General features: G+C 43.4%; 2 protein-coding genes across 3 annotated transcripts in view; one reads left to right on the top strand and one right to left on the bottom strand.

Annotated features, from left to right (window-relative positions):
* The window catches only part of LOC5520800 (delta(8)-fatty-acid desaturase), a 28,071-nt gene that overhangs the window by 2,966 nt on the left and 8,380 nt on the right, over positions 1-16,725 (bottom strand). The window contains exons 1-2 of one of the 2 annotated variants that reach the window (XM_032365755.2): positions 4,978-4,996; positions 4,041-4,398 (exon numbers count right to left, since the gene is read on the bottom strand). In XM_032365755.2, coding sequence (XP_032221646.1) covers positions 4,041-4,392 — 352 coding nt within the window. In that variant the 5' untranslated portion in view covers positions 4,393-4,398; positions 4,978-4,996. Of the gene's footprint in view, positions 1-4,040; positions 4,399-4,977; positions 4,997-16,725 lie in introns of those variants that run through there. The other variant, XM_001640567.3, reaches the window with a different exon arrangement.
* On the top strand, positions 6,392-7,318 carry LOC125568298 (transcription initiation factor IIB-like). Its single transcript, XM_048730229.1, has one exon. It carries the CDS (start codon positions 6,392-6,394, stop codon positions 7,316-7,318), a length of 927 nt encoding a protein of 308 aa, XP_048586186.1.

Here is a 16,725-nt window from a genome sequence, read left to right as displayed (position 1 = left end):
AAGCCTTACCCATTATATTAATCAAACAACATGTCCCCTAAAAAGGAAATGTTCGAAGATTTTTTGTGATTTTCAGCCACAATTGTCGAGCGAGATCAAAACAGGACTGAGTCTAACTACAACCCACAGTCTCTACTTCACAAGCAGTTTATTTACTTGGCTCAACCGTATAAAATATGCACTCGGTATTTACAAGCAGGACTATGAACATTTATCATGGTGGCTTTAAAGAGAATGTCAATGAAGACCACTCATCATCAGCCCAAAAACGGCGATGCATGCTTCTGGAAAGCAATTATAGCGACGGATAAGTACATTTTTTAAACGTAACGATACCATAGACCCAAATGCAAAAAAAAAAAAAAAATCTTAAATACTTCGCCAGATATTCAAGAAAAACCGAATTCGAAAGAGTGCTGCGTTTAATCATAGGCGTCGATAATCACATAATCCTGTTTACTTAGCTCAAAGTCCCGTGATCAACATCCGGGGAACTTAGTTTTACTGCTTTTCCCTCTAATTTGCATACAAGCGCATCAGCATCATTATCAATGTTTTATCCGAGATTTATCCGTATTTATATCAACTTTATAAGCGTTTACTCTAAATTTTGCATAGTTGTAAACTATTTCAAGATTAAGTAAGAATCCTCTTCGCTGTAAGCTCGCTTCGGTCTAGGCATCTTACTTCACTTGCACGACTAGCGCTATGACATTTGAGCGCCTAAGAGTTTTCCCGCTGCGTGTAGAGCGTGAAATGTGATTGGTTGCCATACGCAGCTCTATTTGCTCTCCGTCTGTCATTACTGTCACGCTGCTTCTAATGTTTACACAACTACAATCCCAGATATCTCGCAATCAAATTTAACCCCATCTTACTCTAAATATGTGAGGTACACTTCTAACTGCCCGAATCCTGCGCAACTTGGCAAGCGTCTAGTATAGATATTGTTCTATCACACCCTGCCACGGATAGTCAATAGCTTTTTTTTGCTACAGATTTAATTAGTGCATTGTAGCCAAAGAAGCAAAATTATTCCACCCATAACTGTGACCCTTGGTTTTTAATCAACTAGGCTGTGTGACGTCAAATGTAGACACGGTTTGTCAGTTCAGTACATGACAAAAGATATAATGCAGATCCCGTGCTTTTGGTGTGTATAAATAATTCTCATGTTTAAAAGTGGTCTATTTCGCACTTCTGATCAGGCAAAAGCACTCAAAATTAAGCGCGTATAAAAAATGATTACCTTAGGAGGAAAGAACAATCATTAAGCTTTAAATTGATATATAGTTTGTTGGCATTTGCTTTAATCCAACGCAAGCACGAGTGATTTAGCCAGGACGATCGTGGTAATTACCAGTTGGATCTACGGTATCCTTAATAGAAGTCTAAAAAAAGTGTAAGTTCCAAAATAACATTGGCTATTATTGAAAATAATGTTTTCATTTGTATTGCCTTTTGGGATGAGTTTTACATGATTTTTACAAGTTTTTGTCATTTAACCTACGAAAGTTTGTATATGTATGTTGAGGTGATAATAAATTTAACATTGGCTATTATTGAAAATAATGTTTTCATTTGTATTGCCTTTTGGGATTTTTAATTGCCCTGTTCTAGAGTTTTACATGATTTTTACAAGGTTTTTTCATTTAACCTACGAAAGTTTGTATATGTATGTTGAGGTGATAACAAATTTCCCTATTCAACTGGGATGGACGGTTGTATTCTTTGGCCATGTGTAGTGATAAATGATGTGCAAATGATGCTAACATTATGCCCTCCAAAAGTCATGTTATTGTCCTTTTAAAAGCCTGTCATTTTCTCTCACTAAAAACGATTCTTTACTATGCCAGGGACCTTAACAATCCATTGCATGTTCATGAACAGCCATGTGCATGTTCTCATATCAATTGCAGGAGGTTACTTCACAAAATCGCTTAATTTGAAATGAGAAAATATCGCTGAAATTATTTACAAAGACATGCAACAATAGAAAATCCACGAAAGGCAAGGCTGTGGCAGTGCTGCCATACTTTTCAGATTGGATATGTTTTTTTTTTACATTAATGCTTATTACATATAAATGTACCTATAAATATGTATCAAGTGTTATATGTATTAATCTATTTTTTTAAACTGTTAGTATTTATTTTTAGCAGAAGTCTATATCAAACCCAGATACCCCCTCCCCCTCGAAACCACCCTCCCTCCATCTCTACCCCCTCCACAACCTCTTCTGCCAAACAACCCCCCCCCCCCCCCCCACATCACCTATTCACCATCTCTGTGCTACAAAAATTGTGTTGATTGGGAGGATTTTAAGCATTTCATAATGGCAGGAGAAATAGCTAAGATAAAATAAAGCTTGGACCATGCATTCCAAAAAAGTTGTATCTATGTCAAGAGGTGAGGAGGATATACCAAGCATAACAGAGGGGAATGTTGTTATTATGGACCTTTTATTACCTTTAAAAAATTGCAAAAAACAGTAGTCTTGAGATCATACTCCTAGACTACCTGAGGACTCTTCTGCTCCGGTTTTAGGCACCTAATCTATGTTAGTTGTATTATTGCTTTTTTAGTACCTAAATATGTATTATCACTAAATTGGAATATTCTTGCCAAAGTGTTTGACTAGAAACATAATTAATAAATTAATGATATTACCAGCATTGTTTTCAATTTGAAATAACACAAATATATATGCATAACATGACGTTTACACTAAACTTCCATAATAAATATCTCTAAAACTCAAGTCTAGTGTGGTAACTCTGGCTTAGAATTATATTTTATACCCCAGAGGAATGCGTTACACTTCTAGTCATAACCAGATGTCAAACTTGTCACTTGTAAGTACTAGAAATTCATGTAATGGAAAGGGTCGATTTCGATGCTTCTAGCAACTCTTGCATAACAGAAATATCCAAGGCCTCCTGATGACTTTTACGAGAAGACCCGAATAAATCGAATTTGTTTTTTATATTCACCGATATTTTCAAAACACCCGTACTCCTTAAGAAATCAACAATGGCAACACGACAGGGTGTTCATAGCAGACAATAAGCCATCTGAATAACTTCATTTGCATTACATGTGCTCAGTTTGCTAGCGAGAAAATTTACTTATGTCTTAGCCTTTCAATATTAACTTCGTATTTTAACAAGATAAAATTTCCTATATAATTCTCATGGGGATTGAAAATAGGTGAATGGGGCATTTACTATTAACATAAAATTTGACATTATTCTCTTCCTTAACAATATCTACATAATGCTAGAAAAGGACATTACTAAAATCACATGATAATTCTTACTATTAAGCTACTTCAGACATACATGTTATGGCGACCCCACCTAGGATTTACAGTGATCTCGATGTAGATATTAACGTCTACAGACGGACATCGCCGAGTTGCATGACACATCTCATACACCTAGAATATCGCCAGCTATTTTTTCGAATGTTTATTTGAAGTGGGTGCCAATAGCCGGTGAATTTATTTTCTATTATGCCATAAATTCGTTTAATACAAACAAGGCGTTTAGGAAAGACGAAACAAGTTTAGGGGATAAAAGCAGAGCGATTCGCATCACACCCAGAGTTCACTTAGCTCTAGCTTTACTATGCTCAGTCAGTCAAAATAACTACACGACTTGTAATCCAGTCAAAAAAGCCGATCAACTGAGCGTAAAGGTCGACGAGGACTGTCAAGCTCGGTCAACGATAAAAAAATCGCTATAACTGAGGAAAAGAAGGAAAGTCTACTTAAAACACGAGTCACAATGCACACTTCTGATTGCCTAGCGGGAGTGAATTTTGAAATAAAAATGATGGCCCAAGGAGTCGAGGGAAGCACGTCAGTTTTACTCCATCTATCTAACTAAGATGGACTACGTTTTTCCATGAGATCTCCTAGCACATCGAGGGTTGAATTTGCGAGCTAAATATACGGAATTGCATAATCAAATCTTACAATGTGACATAACCAACTGGCACCATAAGTACGTTTTTCTCCTCGCTTGTGAGCAACTTACAATTCGTCTGGAGTCCTCCTCCTTCGATTATTTCTTGCCGCAGCTTTTCGAAATCCTCACTGAGACTAGTTTCCTTCTTCTCCTTGCGTGTATCATCGAGCTTGCCGATCTTGAAAGCCGGTAGCTTCTTTGTAAATACCCACGCCGGGTGAAAAGCCTTGAAGACATCAGTGCACTCGCGGCCGGCCATGTAGAGAATCGGCAGCTCTCCTCCGGGATGATGACCGATCCATTTGCTCAAATCGTACACTGAATCTTCAACAACGACCCAGCAGTCTCCTTTGGAGCAGTGTTCTTTCACCTCATCTAAAGTATAAACTTTGGGGGTCCGCCTTTGTAAAGCGACTGTCATTTTTACCTGCGAATGTAAAAGCGACAGTCCATTTCCAGTCTCAGGGAAAAATCTCGACTACCTAGTCGCGGCTACCGGCGTTGTGCCCTCTATCGCTATCTGATTGGCTCAGTAGAACAATAAACTCACTCAGGCGTAGTTTTGATTGGCTACTTTTAAAATGAGCACGTGCAGAGTTGTTGCCCAATCCATGTAATGTAAGCAATGCAAATATGTCTAGGCGCAAATACAAATACAAAATGCTCCAAAATTCATCTGAATTACATCGGGATAAATCTTTGTCTCAAATTACCCTCATATTATGGAGAAGTAAAAGTGAGCGTATGATGATGGCGCCATGAACTATAATATCACCTCACCTCTCAGCTCATTGTTATAATCGTTTCAGTTCATCGCAAACGAATCAATCATGAAAACAAACAGAGGCAAAGGGCAGCAGAGGCGTTTTATAGATATATGCAAAATCGGACTTTGAAATTAATCTGGCTAACAACGGGGGACTCCTTATCTCCCAAAACTTTCCTAAATCCTAATCGGATAAGTCAGTAAAAGCAAGAGAGCATAAGACTTGGTAAAAGTGAATACCTGTGTATGCCAACCGATACGAGTGTCAAAAATCCGATCAAGTGTATCTTACGAGAAAAAAACATATGATTAATGTGGTTCGATGTCTATGTCGAGCATCCGATCATTCGATGCATTGACCCGTATCCAATGGACTCGTCATGGGGTGTTTGATGAACCATAGATGTGGTTAGAACCATAAAACGTGTAAACTAACCGCGTCCGTTCGGACTAAAGAAGTGTAGAAATCAATTAGGGGGGAGGGGGAGGGTGCGGAGTTTGCGCGCACCCCCGTTAGCCAGCAAAAGATGCGATTGCTTATTGATGGTCCCTCACAAATACTACGCTTTTCCAATATGATACCTAAGACTGCAGACCCTCCTTTTCACTTCACCAAATCCTTGGTACGCGCAATAATGCCTTCAGGGAGCTTATTTCAAAGTTCAGCTATATGAATAACTAATCTTATAAATATTACAATATAAAATGATGCATAAACACTCTTTACTTTGGTAGAAGAATAAAAACAGGAATAACTTTTGGATGCTATTAGCCTTCGCGTTTACTTTTTGGGGTAGGAGGGGAGCGCTTAGTAGTAGGGTTTTGGCGCAGCTGGCGCAACTTTTTGATCTCCCCAAATTTCATTCCAAAATGGCGCGAAAGTCTCCGCGCACCTCCGCCAAGCCTCGCGACCTGCGCATGCGCGAGTTTGCTAGAGATCTCTTGCACGACCACGCCCACCCGTCAATCACTTTGTCACGTGACGACCACGCCCACCTGTCAATCATTTTGTCAAAAACCTGTCAATCATTTTGTCACGTGACGACCACGCCCACCTGTCAATCATTTTGTCAAAAACCTGTCAATCACTTTGTCACGTGATAGCCACGCCCACCTGTCGATCATTTTGTCAAAAACCTGTCGATCATTTTGTCACGTGTCGCACCTAGGGGGAGCTCGGGGAGGCTATTCTGGTCTAAAGACGTATGGGGTCCTAGATAAAATGACATTAAAGACGGAGGTTAAGATTAGAGATGGTGCGGCTACCGCCGGCGGTTGTTCGGTGCCGGAGGTGAATGTGAGTAACACTGCGGATGCGGGGCCTGAACACTGCTGTTGTAACGCTGATTACTATGAAGACTCAGAATACGGAAGCTTCGACCCCGTTGGGTTTGTGGCCGGAGCGGCGACAATTGTCCTTGGTGTTCTAGCAATGTTAGTCTCCATGCCACGGTATGGCGAAAAAAGATGGGTAAGATACTAGTCCACGAATGAGGTGTGGAGACTTTAGACCGCACCGCCCTCACGCGGACCCCTTCGGAAGTCTTAGCGACCACACACAACACGCCTAGAGGCAGCTCGAGAGGCTAGCATCTTGACTTCACATCTAAAAAGCCTTTGAAAAGTGGCTTAAAGACGTGAACAGTTCAATAAAATGGGGGAACAAACGGTTGAACGTACGGCCGAAGACCGGTCACCACCACCATATAATATCCCCGACGGGCCGGTACCCAGGATTAACGTCCCCACCCTCATGCCGGAGTTTGCACTGTTTGACCGAGCCCTCACCAAATACGAGACTAGTAGAGCCTCCTTGGGAGACGAGGATAGTAGTAACACCCTTTGCAATCATGACGACCTGGTCACAGAAGACGGGGTCACTAGTTGCTTAGAGTGCGGGGAACAGATGCAGCGCGTGATCGCGCACGAAAGAGAATGGGGTTTTTACGGACATTCCGACGGCAAACGGTCTTCGAATCCAAGTCGGGTCCAGGTACGTAGGTCTGAGGATAGAAACATTGACAAGGATGTGGAGAACATGGGTTTTAGCGGGGTAATTGTAGCCAAAGCTAACGAGATATACACTCAGGTGACGAAAGGCCAGATTTTTCGCGGCGACCCACGGAAGGCGATCGTCTTTGCATGCATCTACTACGCCTACAAGATGTCCGGTAAGTGTCAGACACCGAAAACCTTGATGGAAACTTTTGGATTGAGCAAGAAGAGCTGCCTTAAGGGTCTAAAAATCTTTAGTGTTAACGCGCCTAAAGATTACTTACTACATGGAGCGTCTCCCACAGTTGTGCATCACATTCACGACGTGATGGACAGATTCTCGGCGTCCCCCGCACAGAAGGGAGAGGTGGTCCAGCTCTACTACAGATCTAAGAACCGCTCGTCTGAGTTGAATCGCGCTCGCCCACAATCCTTTGCGGTCGCTTTAACCTATTACTGGGTACGGCTAAAGGGGGTCGATATTACACTTAAAAAATTCTCCGAAAGAACGGGCGTCTCCGAGTTAACCATCAGTAGGAAAGCGAGAGAAGTGGCCACAGTCCTGGGTACGCCTGGTGTGGTATGATGTTTCCTGATTTCCAGAGAAATCAGGATTTCCAGAAAACTGTCAGTTCGGAGTAGATGTGAATTAACACGTCTAAAAAAATTCGAAAAAAGTGGTTTAAAGACGTGGATGTAATAACAAAATGGATATGCAAAGTGCTGGAAGTCTTACAAATCTCACCGTGGAGGATCAAGCCGCCACCTTAGCGAGGTGGGGAGCCGCAGACTTTGACGCCGTTATGGAGCGCGCGGCGTGGGAGGGGTGCGTCGAGACCGTGAGGTTGTGTAAGAGTTGGGGTGCGACGGATTTCGAAAAGCCGATGGTCAGGGCCGCAATGAACGGCCACGCCGAGATCGTTAAGATGTGTTGTGAGTCGGGCGCCTGTGACTTCATGTATCCAGCGTCCATGGCCGCGAAAGGCGGGCACGTAGAGGTTTTGAAGGTGATGGGCGAGTATTGTGCCGACGGAGGAGAGGCCATGACCGAGGCCATGGGTGCTGCGGCGGCGGAAGGTCAGGTGGGGGTTGTTGAGTTGTTGATAGATCTAGGTGCCGATGTCGATGTCGGTTGGGCCACCGCTGAGGCGGCGTACAATGGTCACGTTGAGGTTCTAAAGTTGCTGAGAGAAAACTTCAGCGAGTTTGACCCGGACTATGCTATAACACCAGCCACCGAATCTGGCAACCTCGAGGTCGTCAGGATGTGCTTGGAGTGGGGCGCGACCGATCTCATTGTACATATGAACTACGCGCGATTCTTAGGTCTACACGAGATTCTCGCGGTGATACGTGCAGCTTGGGGGTGGAGTCTCGTGCATGAGGAGCTCCCGGAGAAGCTACACAAGGTGAGATTCCGTAGAAAGCTGGAGGACGAACTAATGCCAGTAGCTTGGCACCCAGACAGGTTTTGGGATTGGTGCATGGATGAGCAAGAGAAGGGAATGTTGGAAGAGTGTTTCGCCAGGTAGACGTCGGCCGGCTAGGAGGGTGAGTATCGAGGCGTGAAAAACTGAAAAGTGATTTAAGGACATGACCGGTTTGATAGAAATGGAGAACCAAACGGTGAAAGACCCGAAAGTATCCCCCGTAAAGCGAACAACGGATTATAAGTGTCTTCATGGTAGAGTGAAATATTATTGCAAAGATTGTCACGGATCGCAAATCTGCCCTCACAACCGGAGAAAAACGCGGTGCAGAGAATGTAACGGCGGTAGCATTTGTGAGCACAGACGAGCAAGATATGTCTGTAAAGACTGCAAGGGGAAAGGGATGTGTGGACACGGCAAACAGAGACCCTTTTGTAAGTTATGCGGAGGGTCTCAAATATGCGAACACGATAGACAAAAGCACCATTGCAGAACGTGTAACGGAAATTAGCATTGACCCACTCAGTTTTGTAACGCGTCTCACGTTACAAAACACATACATTCCTAATCGCCCTAACAACTAGCGATTCTGAAAATAGGTTTTGTATTTACATTGGGAGTTCGCGGTCGCCAGGGTGGTCTGGTATGCAGTCTATTGTTTGGCACGTGAACAGGTATTGTCTTCTTGCGGTACGTCACATCCGTCCACATGCACCCCGCATGTTACCGGAATAGATACCAAGCTAAACCAGCCGTAAAGGCTGTGATCGTGGCAAGGTTAGTTTCGTGCTGTGTGTTCGTGGGTTTAATCACGTCCGGCTTTGGGTTAGTTTTCGCCTCCGGTTCCGGTTTGTGAGCCGTGACTGACTCGGTATGAGGTAACACAATCTTTGAATGACCCATATTATGTTTTGGGATCGTTTTTATCTCGTTATTTATCGGATTCAACCCCAGTTTCATATCTGTGGTGGCTTTTTGTAACTTGTTATTATAGCCAGCGATCGAAGTGTTGTTATTTATCACAAGATACGATGGACTTAACCAACAGCCGAGGGCGAAAGCCAGGTCTAGTTTTTGTCTCGCCTGTTGTAAAGCAAACTGATACCGTTGTATACTTTTCGATATACTGTTTTCCACCACCGCGCTTTCAAAGAGTTTCGAAAAGACCTGTTTCGTTTCCTGAGCTGAACCGCTATCACCAACGATTGACGACCGGGTCTGAACTTGCGCGCCTAGAATACAGTAAACAAAGGCTTCGATGCTCTGGTTTATCCTAGACAACCCAGCTTTGGTTAACCCCATTGATTTTTCCGGAAAGAACCACTCATACTGAAACCCAGTTCTAAGATCTTTCAGGTATTCGATCTCAAAGTGATTCATGTGTTCGTGGTCGCTTTTGGCAGCGTCCCATTCGTCGTGTAATTGATCAATGGTGTCATAAGGCTTATACTTGTCGTTAGAAGATGACAAGCCGTGATAATCATAATTATAAACGTTCCCTAACCCATGATTTATCGGTCCGAGGAACCGGAAATCGTCACCAGTTCGGAATTCTGTTCTTAGTTTTTGGTAAGCCGCTTCGCTGTAGAAGTTTTTATTCCAACTAAAGAGCCTATCTTTTGGAAGAGGGCATTGTAGCTCGTTTAATATTCGTCTGATAGTGAAAATGATGTGAAATCTGTAGAATGACCCCACTTGAGAGCCGTCAATCATGTCACGCGTCACACCACATCCAGCAGTCGCGCAAAACATAGCAAAATTTAAGGCTTGACTCCAATAACTGAGGTTCGGGGCGTCGAGCCACCTACTAGCCTCCTTTGCTGTTCTGAATACTAGCAAGCTGTCGGTGAATATGTCCCTAAAAACAAAGTGTGTCTTCACCTTTGGTGTTATAAAAACATCAAAAGAGACGTAATTATTTCTCGTAGGGTTTTCGTCCAACGGCAATATCTTGTACTCTGCACGCGCGTCTAGTCTGTATTGTTTTGGGAACCCAAACAGTTGCTGGATCGTTTCCTTGTATGCTTGTGTGTCGTCGGCGACTAGAAAATCCTGGATATTCTCGGGTTTCCAGCTATTACCAGGGAAGTGATATAACGTTTTGACTAGATTCCCATTCTTGTCGAATGGATCGTATTCGTCCCCATTGAAAACGAATTGCGCATTGCCGTGCTCGTCGGCAGAGAACCTTAAGCGTGAGTAGTAGGGGTACCTTTTCACAAATTCTGTAAATTTCATCTTATATGACATATAAGATGTTTTTAAATCAGTCCTTTACGCATCTCAATTCATAGATCCATCCGACGGGAGTTCTCTCGTACAGAAATTTCACCGAGCGGGTCGACTCGCCAGGTCTTTCAAAATCTCTTCTCTTACTGTTTCCCTCAGCTTGGTAATGTTTACGTTTTTTTCGTCCTCTCTTACCGACTTTTGACGGATCTGGAGCTTTAGAGCCTCAAACTTGTCCAACTCGTTCAAGATTAAAGAGAACTCTTCGTCTGATATTTTGTTGTCTTTTAAAGCTTTAGAGACCAGGTCGCGTATGCTATTTACTTTTGCCTTTGCCATCGCCGCTGTTTGGTCGTGCTTGGAGACTTTTTGCGACAGCCGTTTAGAAACCGCCGCACAGCCTACAGAGGTGAGACCGAAAACACCAGCCAAAGCACCCAACGGAACTCCAACGATGATGCCCAAACCTGACAGAGAAGTCCCCAAACCACTAGACCCAAGAATGACGGATAAGAGTCCTAAGACCACACTTAACTTTGAAAACACGCTCTGCCCTCGTTTATACTTTTTCCTCACGTTCTCGTAATGTTTAACTTCTTGCTCCAAACTTCCCAAAACATCGTGGGTCTTTTGGAGTCTGAAGTTATCACCCGAGGGGCTGACCCCTCGGGGTACGTTCGGGTAGATCGAGTTGTACTCTTCCATAGCTTTATTATGGGGAGAGTTTATTCTTTAAGTAATTTCTAAGATTAGACGTATCGGGTAGAGACCGCGCTCTATTGTGTTTCCGTCACCGCCCTTTATACTAAGACGGAGACTACTCACGTAACCGACTGATGTGGTACTAATCCGTACCGGATCGCTTGGATTGAGGTATATCTTTCCTTCATCAAGTTCTACACTTGCTAGGATTTGTGAGGGCGCCCCTTGTTGGAGGGAGTCGGACGCGTTCACAAGATCGCAGTGGATAAAAATAGCCTCGTGACCTATCATCTTTATCTCGTGGCGAGTGTTTGCTTCCAGCTCCCTGGTCTTGAGTCCTAACAGGCAGGCGAGCGGCTCATTCAACACGACGTTCCGATGAACTTCGAGTGACGAGTCTCTAATAGAGACTGACTTTTCACCAAGACGCATACCCCCATCTATTTGACGTTTTAGCGTCTCGATCGTATACTGCCCCGCGGGGATCCTAAGGATAATGTTCTCACCGTTGGAGACCGTTCCCTCGCTTGAGAGACTGTTACAACGATTATGAAACGCACATCCTCGCAGCGCGATAAACCGCGGCTTTTCAATAGGGTGTTCTAAATAGACGGTAAAGTCACCAACGTTCCCTTCAATGTAGAGTAATACCATTTGTTATGATTTCCGTCTCCTTTTAAATCGTTCTACGAAATACAGGACGACAGCGACGATGAGAAGCCATGCGTTTTTAGCTAAAAAGCCAACAACTTCACCTGCCGTTCTAAAGATGAAACTAGCTATCGCACCAACCATTCCTGGGAGTATTTCTCCTAATTTCTTGCCTATTGTTTTAAGACCGTCTCCAACGCCTTTTACAACACTTGTCAAACCCGTCTTCAGGTTAGAGACGATAACACCGATAACAACACCCACAGCGGTAACGACAGCAGCGACTGTAAATCCGTATTTCTTAAAAATCGCTTTGACACGATCTTTCAACGGCATTCTCTCTTCAAGATTTTCTCTCTCCAATTGATTCTCTTCCAAAGTCTCATCTATGACAGAATTTCTTTCGCTGAGCTCTTCATTTTTACGATCTATAGCTCTTAGTCTTTCTTGGTTAGTTGTTTCACTTCGTTCCTCATTATTTTTTCTCATTTGCTCGGTGTTTCTCTCTTCTTCTTCTCTGAGTGTATTACCTGTAGCGTCTAGTTCATCGAGTTGAATCTGAATTTGCTTGTACTTTCCGGATCTGATTTTGTCGTCAACACTCTTCCGCACCGTTCTATCCTCATTATACAACCTTTCTGGTCTAGTCCAACCACCTTTTCTCGCAGAATAGAAGGAAATGAATTGTTTCCCTCTTTCATCCGTTGAAATCTGAACTAAATTTTCATCAAGATCTGGATATTTCGATAACAAAAGGTCTACCCTAAGTGCGTCCGTTGAAGAAGAACCCCCCATATTCTGTAACTCCATGTACTCGGGGACAGCCTTCCCAGGGTTTCGTGTTTTCCATAAATCACGCAACCTCCCTATCACGTGGCTTGTAGCTCTACCGAATCTAGTTGAGATCCTTTTAATCCATGGTTCTACTCCCTCATCATCGTTTGGAAGAAGAGAATCATATTCTTCGTCCACGGTAGTATTCAAATCTTCTCTACCTTCTTCTGTTGTGGGATCAAAATCTATATCCATTTCTTATTTTGTTTGAAAATAAGAAATCTTTAAGTCGTGCCGGCTCATATCCACCTACTCGCTACATAGCCAAGAGCTAACATTCCACCTCCAACATATGCCATCTCTCCCATCTTTTGGTTGCTACTTGGTCTGTAGTAATCTGAGAGCTCAGGCTCTTTCAAATCAAAATCTGGATGTGTTTGAGCGTATAGTTTGAAAGCCTGATCGGTCTCCTTATCATTCTGGTCTGCACGAAGTTTATTATTATATTCTTCCCCCAACCAATCCTGATATTCCTGTCGTTTTTTCTGCCAATCACCCATTGCTTGTTGATACTTTTCAAGCGCTTTATCGTGTCTTATTTTTTCTTTATCAACATGAGTAGCGTCAGAAGATAAGTATCTCGCTAGGTAACTCCCTCCAACGAATGCCGTCGCATTAAGAATAGCTCCACCAATCATAAATGCTATACTCGCCATTTATTAATCAATCTATAAGATCTTTAAGTCACCTACAGCGGTTTTGGCAAAATCTTTTGTGTTTCCAGATAATCTTTCAGATACATACTACCGGACAGGACAGCAACCCATTTAGCGTAGTTTGTAACACTTGACGAAGGGTCGCTGATGAATGACTCTTTCATAGCCTTTTTAGCAACATAACCCATACCGGCGGCTAATCCGATGATGACTGCTGAGTCGGTGATCGTTTTCACAAGTTTGTTTTCAGTTGACATGATTTTATTTATTACAGATTCAGATAATCTTTAAATCACAACATTCCTATTTTTGGCGTCGCGTTCGGGAGGCTAGCCCCTCGGGCGGCAGGCCTCTCGAAAGTTTCAGTCTCGTTGGCGTTGATCTTAGGCGTCTTTTTGTAAAAACGCATATACATATCCAATGCGGTGAGCCCTATTCCGACTAGAGCCAGTACAGTTGTAAACGATAGCTCTGGAATCCAAGCGTCCGAGAGGCTATCCCCTCGAGCTCCCTCTTGGTGGGGTGTCTCTGCTCGTGCAGCGTCTTCTGAACTCGCCTCCGCCTCGCGTTTCATCTCCCTAGCAAGTGCTTCTCTACACCTCCTATTATATTCGGCAACTCTCTTACCAGAAGCGACTTTTATAGGATCTTTCTCCTTAGCGGCACTCTTCTTCCTGGGGGGAGGGTCCTTTGTGATTTGCTCAACCTCTTGATTTTCGTCAGACATGATTCTTTACTCTGGATAAAGAATCTTTAAATCACATCATGCTCAAGAGCTTGCTCAGGTGTGCTCAAGAGCTTGCCCAGTTGTGCTCAAGAGCTTGCTTAGACGTGCTCAGGTGTGCTCAAGAGCTTGCTTAGGTGTGCTCAGGTGTGGTCAAGAGTTTGCTCAGTTGTGCTTGAAACTTCTTGAAGTTTGTTGGAAGTCTCCTGTGAAGGTGTTAGTTTAACATGCTTAGCGACCCGAAAGAGGGCACTAGCAAGTGCTACCATCCTTCCTCCCTTCAATACCAAGAGACCTGCAAAGTTTGACAATTCGCGTTTAACCAACTCGTCGTTCTGTAAGTCTTTGCTAAGCGCTTCGGTGTCATCTACAGGAACCACGTAGGAAATGACTTGAGACACCACTTGAAGTGCTGATTCTACTAATCCATCAGTAACTTGTTTGCCTAAGACAGTCTGGTAGCGAACAAAGTACTTTTCGACGTCTTTCGCCGAGAGCTTCTTGATATCCCCTAAACTCATGTCCACACCAAGAAATTCCTTCGTAGTCCCAAGAGATGCAAGAATAGCCAGCGATTCTCGTTTGACTTCAACATCATCTTCGGGAGGCTCACCCTTCGAGCTCCCCTTAGACTTAGGCTCCTCTTCCATATAATCCTCAATGCTTGCCATCTTATTTTGTAAGTAGACCAAGATGTTTTTAAACCACTTCGAGGGGTCAGCCCCTCGAGCTCTCACCGCGTGGCAGGAATCTCCAAATAACGTTGGAATGGATGCCGTAGGCAGAAACAGAGTCTGGAATACTTTTCAGTTTTCAGCAGTTCTACAAACTTTTTACGAGTCTCGACGTCTAAATCACCTCCATAATCTTCAAACAGTGTTTTGGTACCGATTTGAGATGGATTATGGAATGTGACCACACAGGCGACGTTATCACGGAAGGGCTTTGCTATGGATGTTAATTGTTGCGTCAATACCCACACTGATAATCCTTCGTGTCTCCCTGAGAACGCTAGATTGATAAACTTGTTCGAGCGTTGCTTTAGATCTTTCGATACAGCACAGTCATCCAAAACGAGTAACGTATTTGTACCAGAAAATAGCACCGCACAATCTGTTAGTAACTCGTTAATCTCATCGGTGTTACTAGCATCCGGCGATAATACCAAGAAACGTTTATCTCCGTGAGCAAATCTACGATAGGACTTGTTTTTCGCATAAGTCGGACAAATCAACACAATGTATTCAAACACATGCCGGAACGGCCCTCGGAGCTGTTCCGTGAGGTACTTTGTCTTCCCACAATTAGTAGGTCCTGTGATAATACAATGAAAAGGAACTTTTTCCCGTAATTCTTCCATTCTTTTTGTATTATCACACAAGTCCTTTTTAATACATGATTGCTCTCAAATTCGAGTTCATAACCTCCATCAACGCGTCGGCTACTACAAACATGTAGCAGGTGATGTTTCCCGTTCCTCCAACTTTTCGTTTCATCTCGAGTTTTACTCCGTCTCGCGTGTTGTTCAAGACCAGACCTCCTCCGTGAATGCTGTTATCTGGGTGTGCCCTCAAGTCGACCCACAGAGCAAACTTGTTATTAGCGTAAAAATCCTTTTGCTTGACACCCTCTCTACCGAAACGTTTCTTTACCGACTCCCAGAGGTCTGGCGGTGTCATCCCCTTGGAGTAGAGACGGTTTGGCATGCCATCCACATTAATGTTGATCGATGTGATACTTGGATTGACAAACTTTTCGGAATCCCTTGCTCCTCCTGTGTAGCTCTCTGTGAACAGACACAATATCCCTGTCATTGACCTCCTCGGCAGATTAATGTGCTCGTTTATGACACCATCATTAGGTTTGGAAATGGTGAACGTTTTGTGGAGAATGACGTTCTCGTAAAAGAATCCTCTACCAACCTGATAAGCCGACAACGCCTCACGAGCCAAGTATTCACTTGAGATGCAAGCATATTCCAACTCGAGGTTTGTGATTGTGTACGTTGGAGTCTTGACCGTGTCAGCATAAACAACGACGTCGGAAACTGGGGCTAGAGTAATTTCAAAGATTAGCGGATGAGGTAACGCCTTTGGATAAAAGACCCCATGCTCGCCGAGAATAGGATGGTCGAGTGGAATGCAGTACTTGGTGTTGTGAACTGCTGCAAGAGCTACTTCCTTAGCATCTGCGGTCACTTTATCACCTGCATTTGTCCTGAGCTTCCTCATGTTTTCAGAGGAGATACCTTGTCTTATTCTATCCCCACGATCTTCAGCTTGTAAGTATAAGTCGTGATAGGTTTGGAAGAGATCGTATCTCTGAGTATCCTGTAGTGTTTCTCCACCGAAGAGAATCTTGAGCCTTGACACTAGGTTCCGGCCAACGTTGTTGACGAGAGTATTATTCGCGTGTCCTGCGACGTTTAAGTCAAATAGTAAGGATACACTACCTGGAACAATCACTACATTTTCAGCAAGTTTTGGAATATTTATATAGAGGGTTTCTCCAGGACTTGCCGATGAGGGATTGAATGTAATCCGATTCAGCGACGATTCCGCTTTCAGGCCGAAGGGTTCCCGTGGGATCCTGTTTGGGTTAATTTTTTCTGATATCGCTTGTGCCATCTTTTATTTTAAGAAAAGAGAGATAATCTTTAAATGAGTAACGAAAGCAGGTTATCAAAAATATACTATTCCACCGATGGGTACTGGAAAGGGTATTCAGCTATTTCTAAATTAGCTAGTGCCGCTAAAGTCAGTGAAGC

The sequence above is a fragment of the Nematostella vectensis genome, chromosome 7 (assembly GCF_932526225.1).
Source record: "Nematostella vectensis chromosome 7, jaNemVect1.1, whole genome shotgun sequence".
Classification (NCBI taxonomy): domain Eukaryota; kingdom Metazoa; phylum Cnidaria; class Anthozoa; order Actiniaria; family Edwardsiidae; genus Nematostella; species Nematostella vectensis.
Note: the sequence above shows the minus strand (reverse complement) of the source record. Positions and strands in the feature narration are given on the sequence as shown.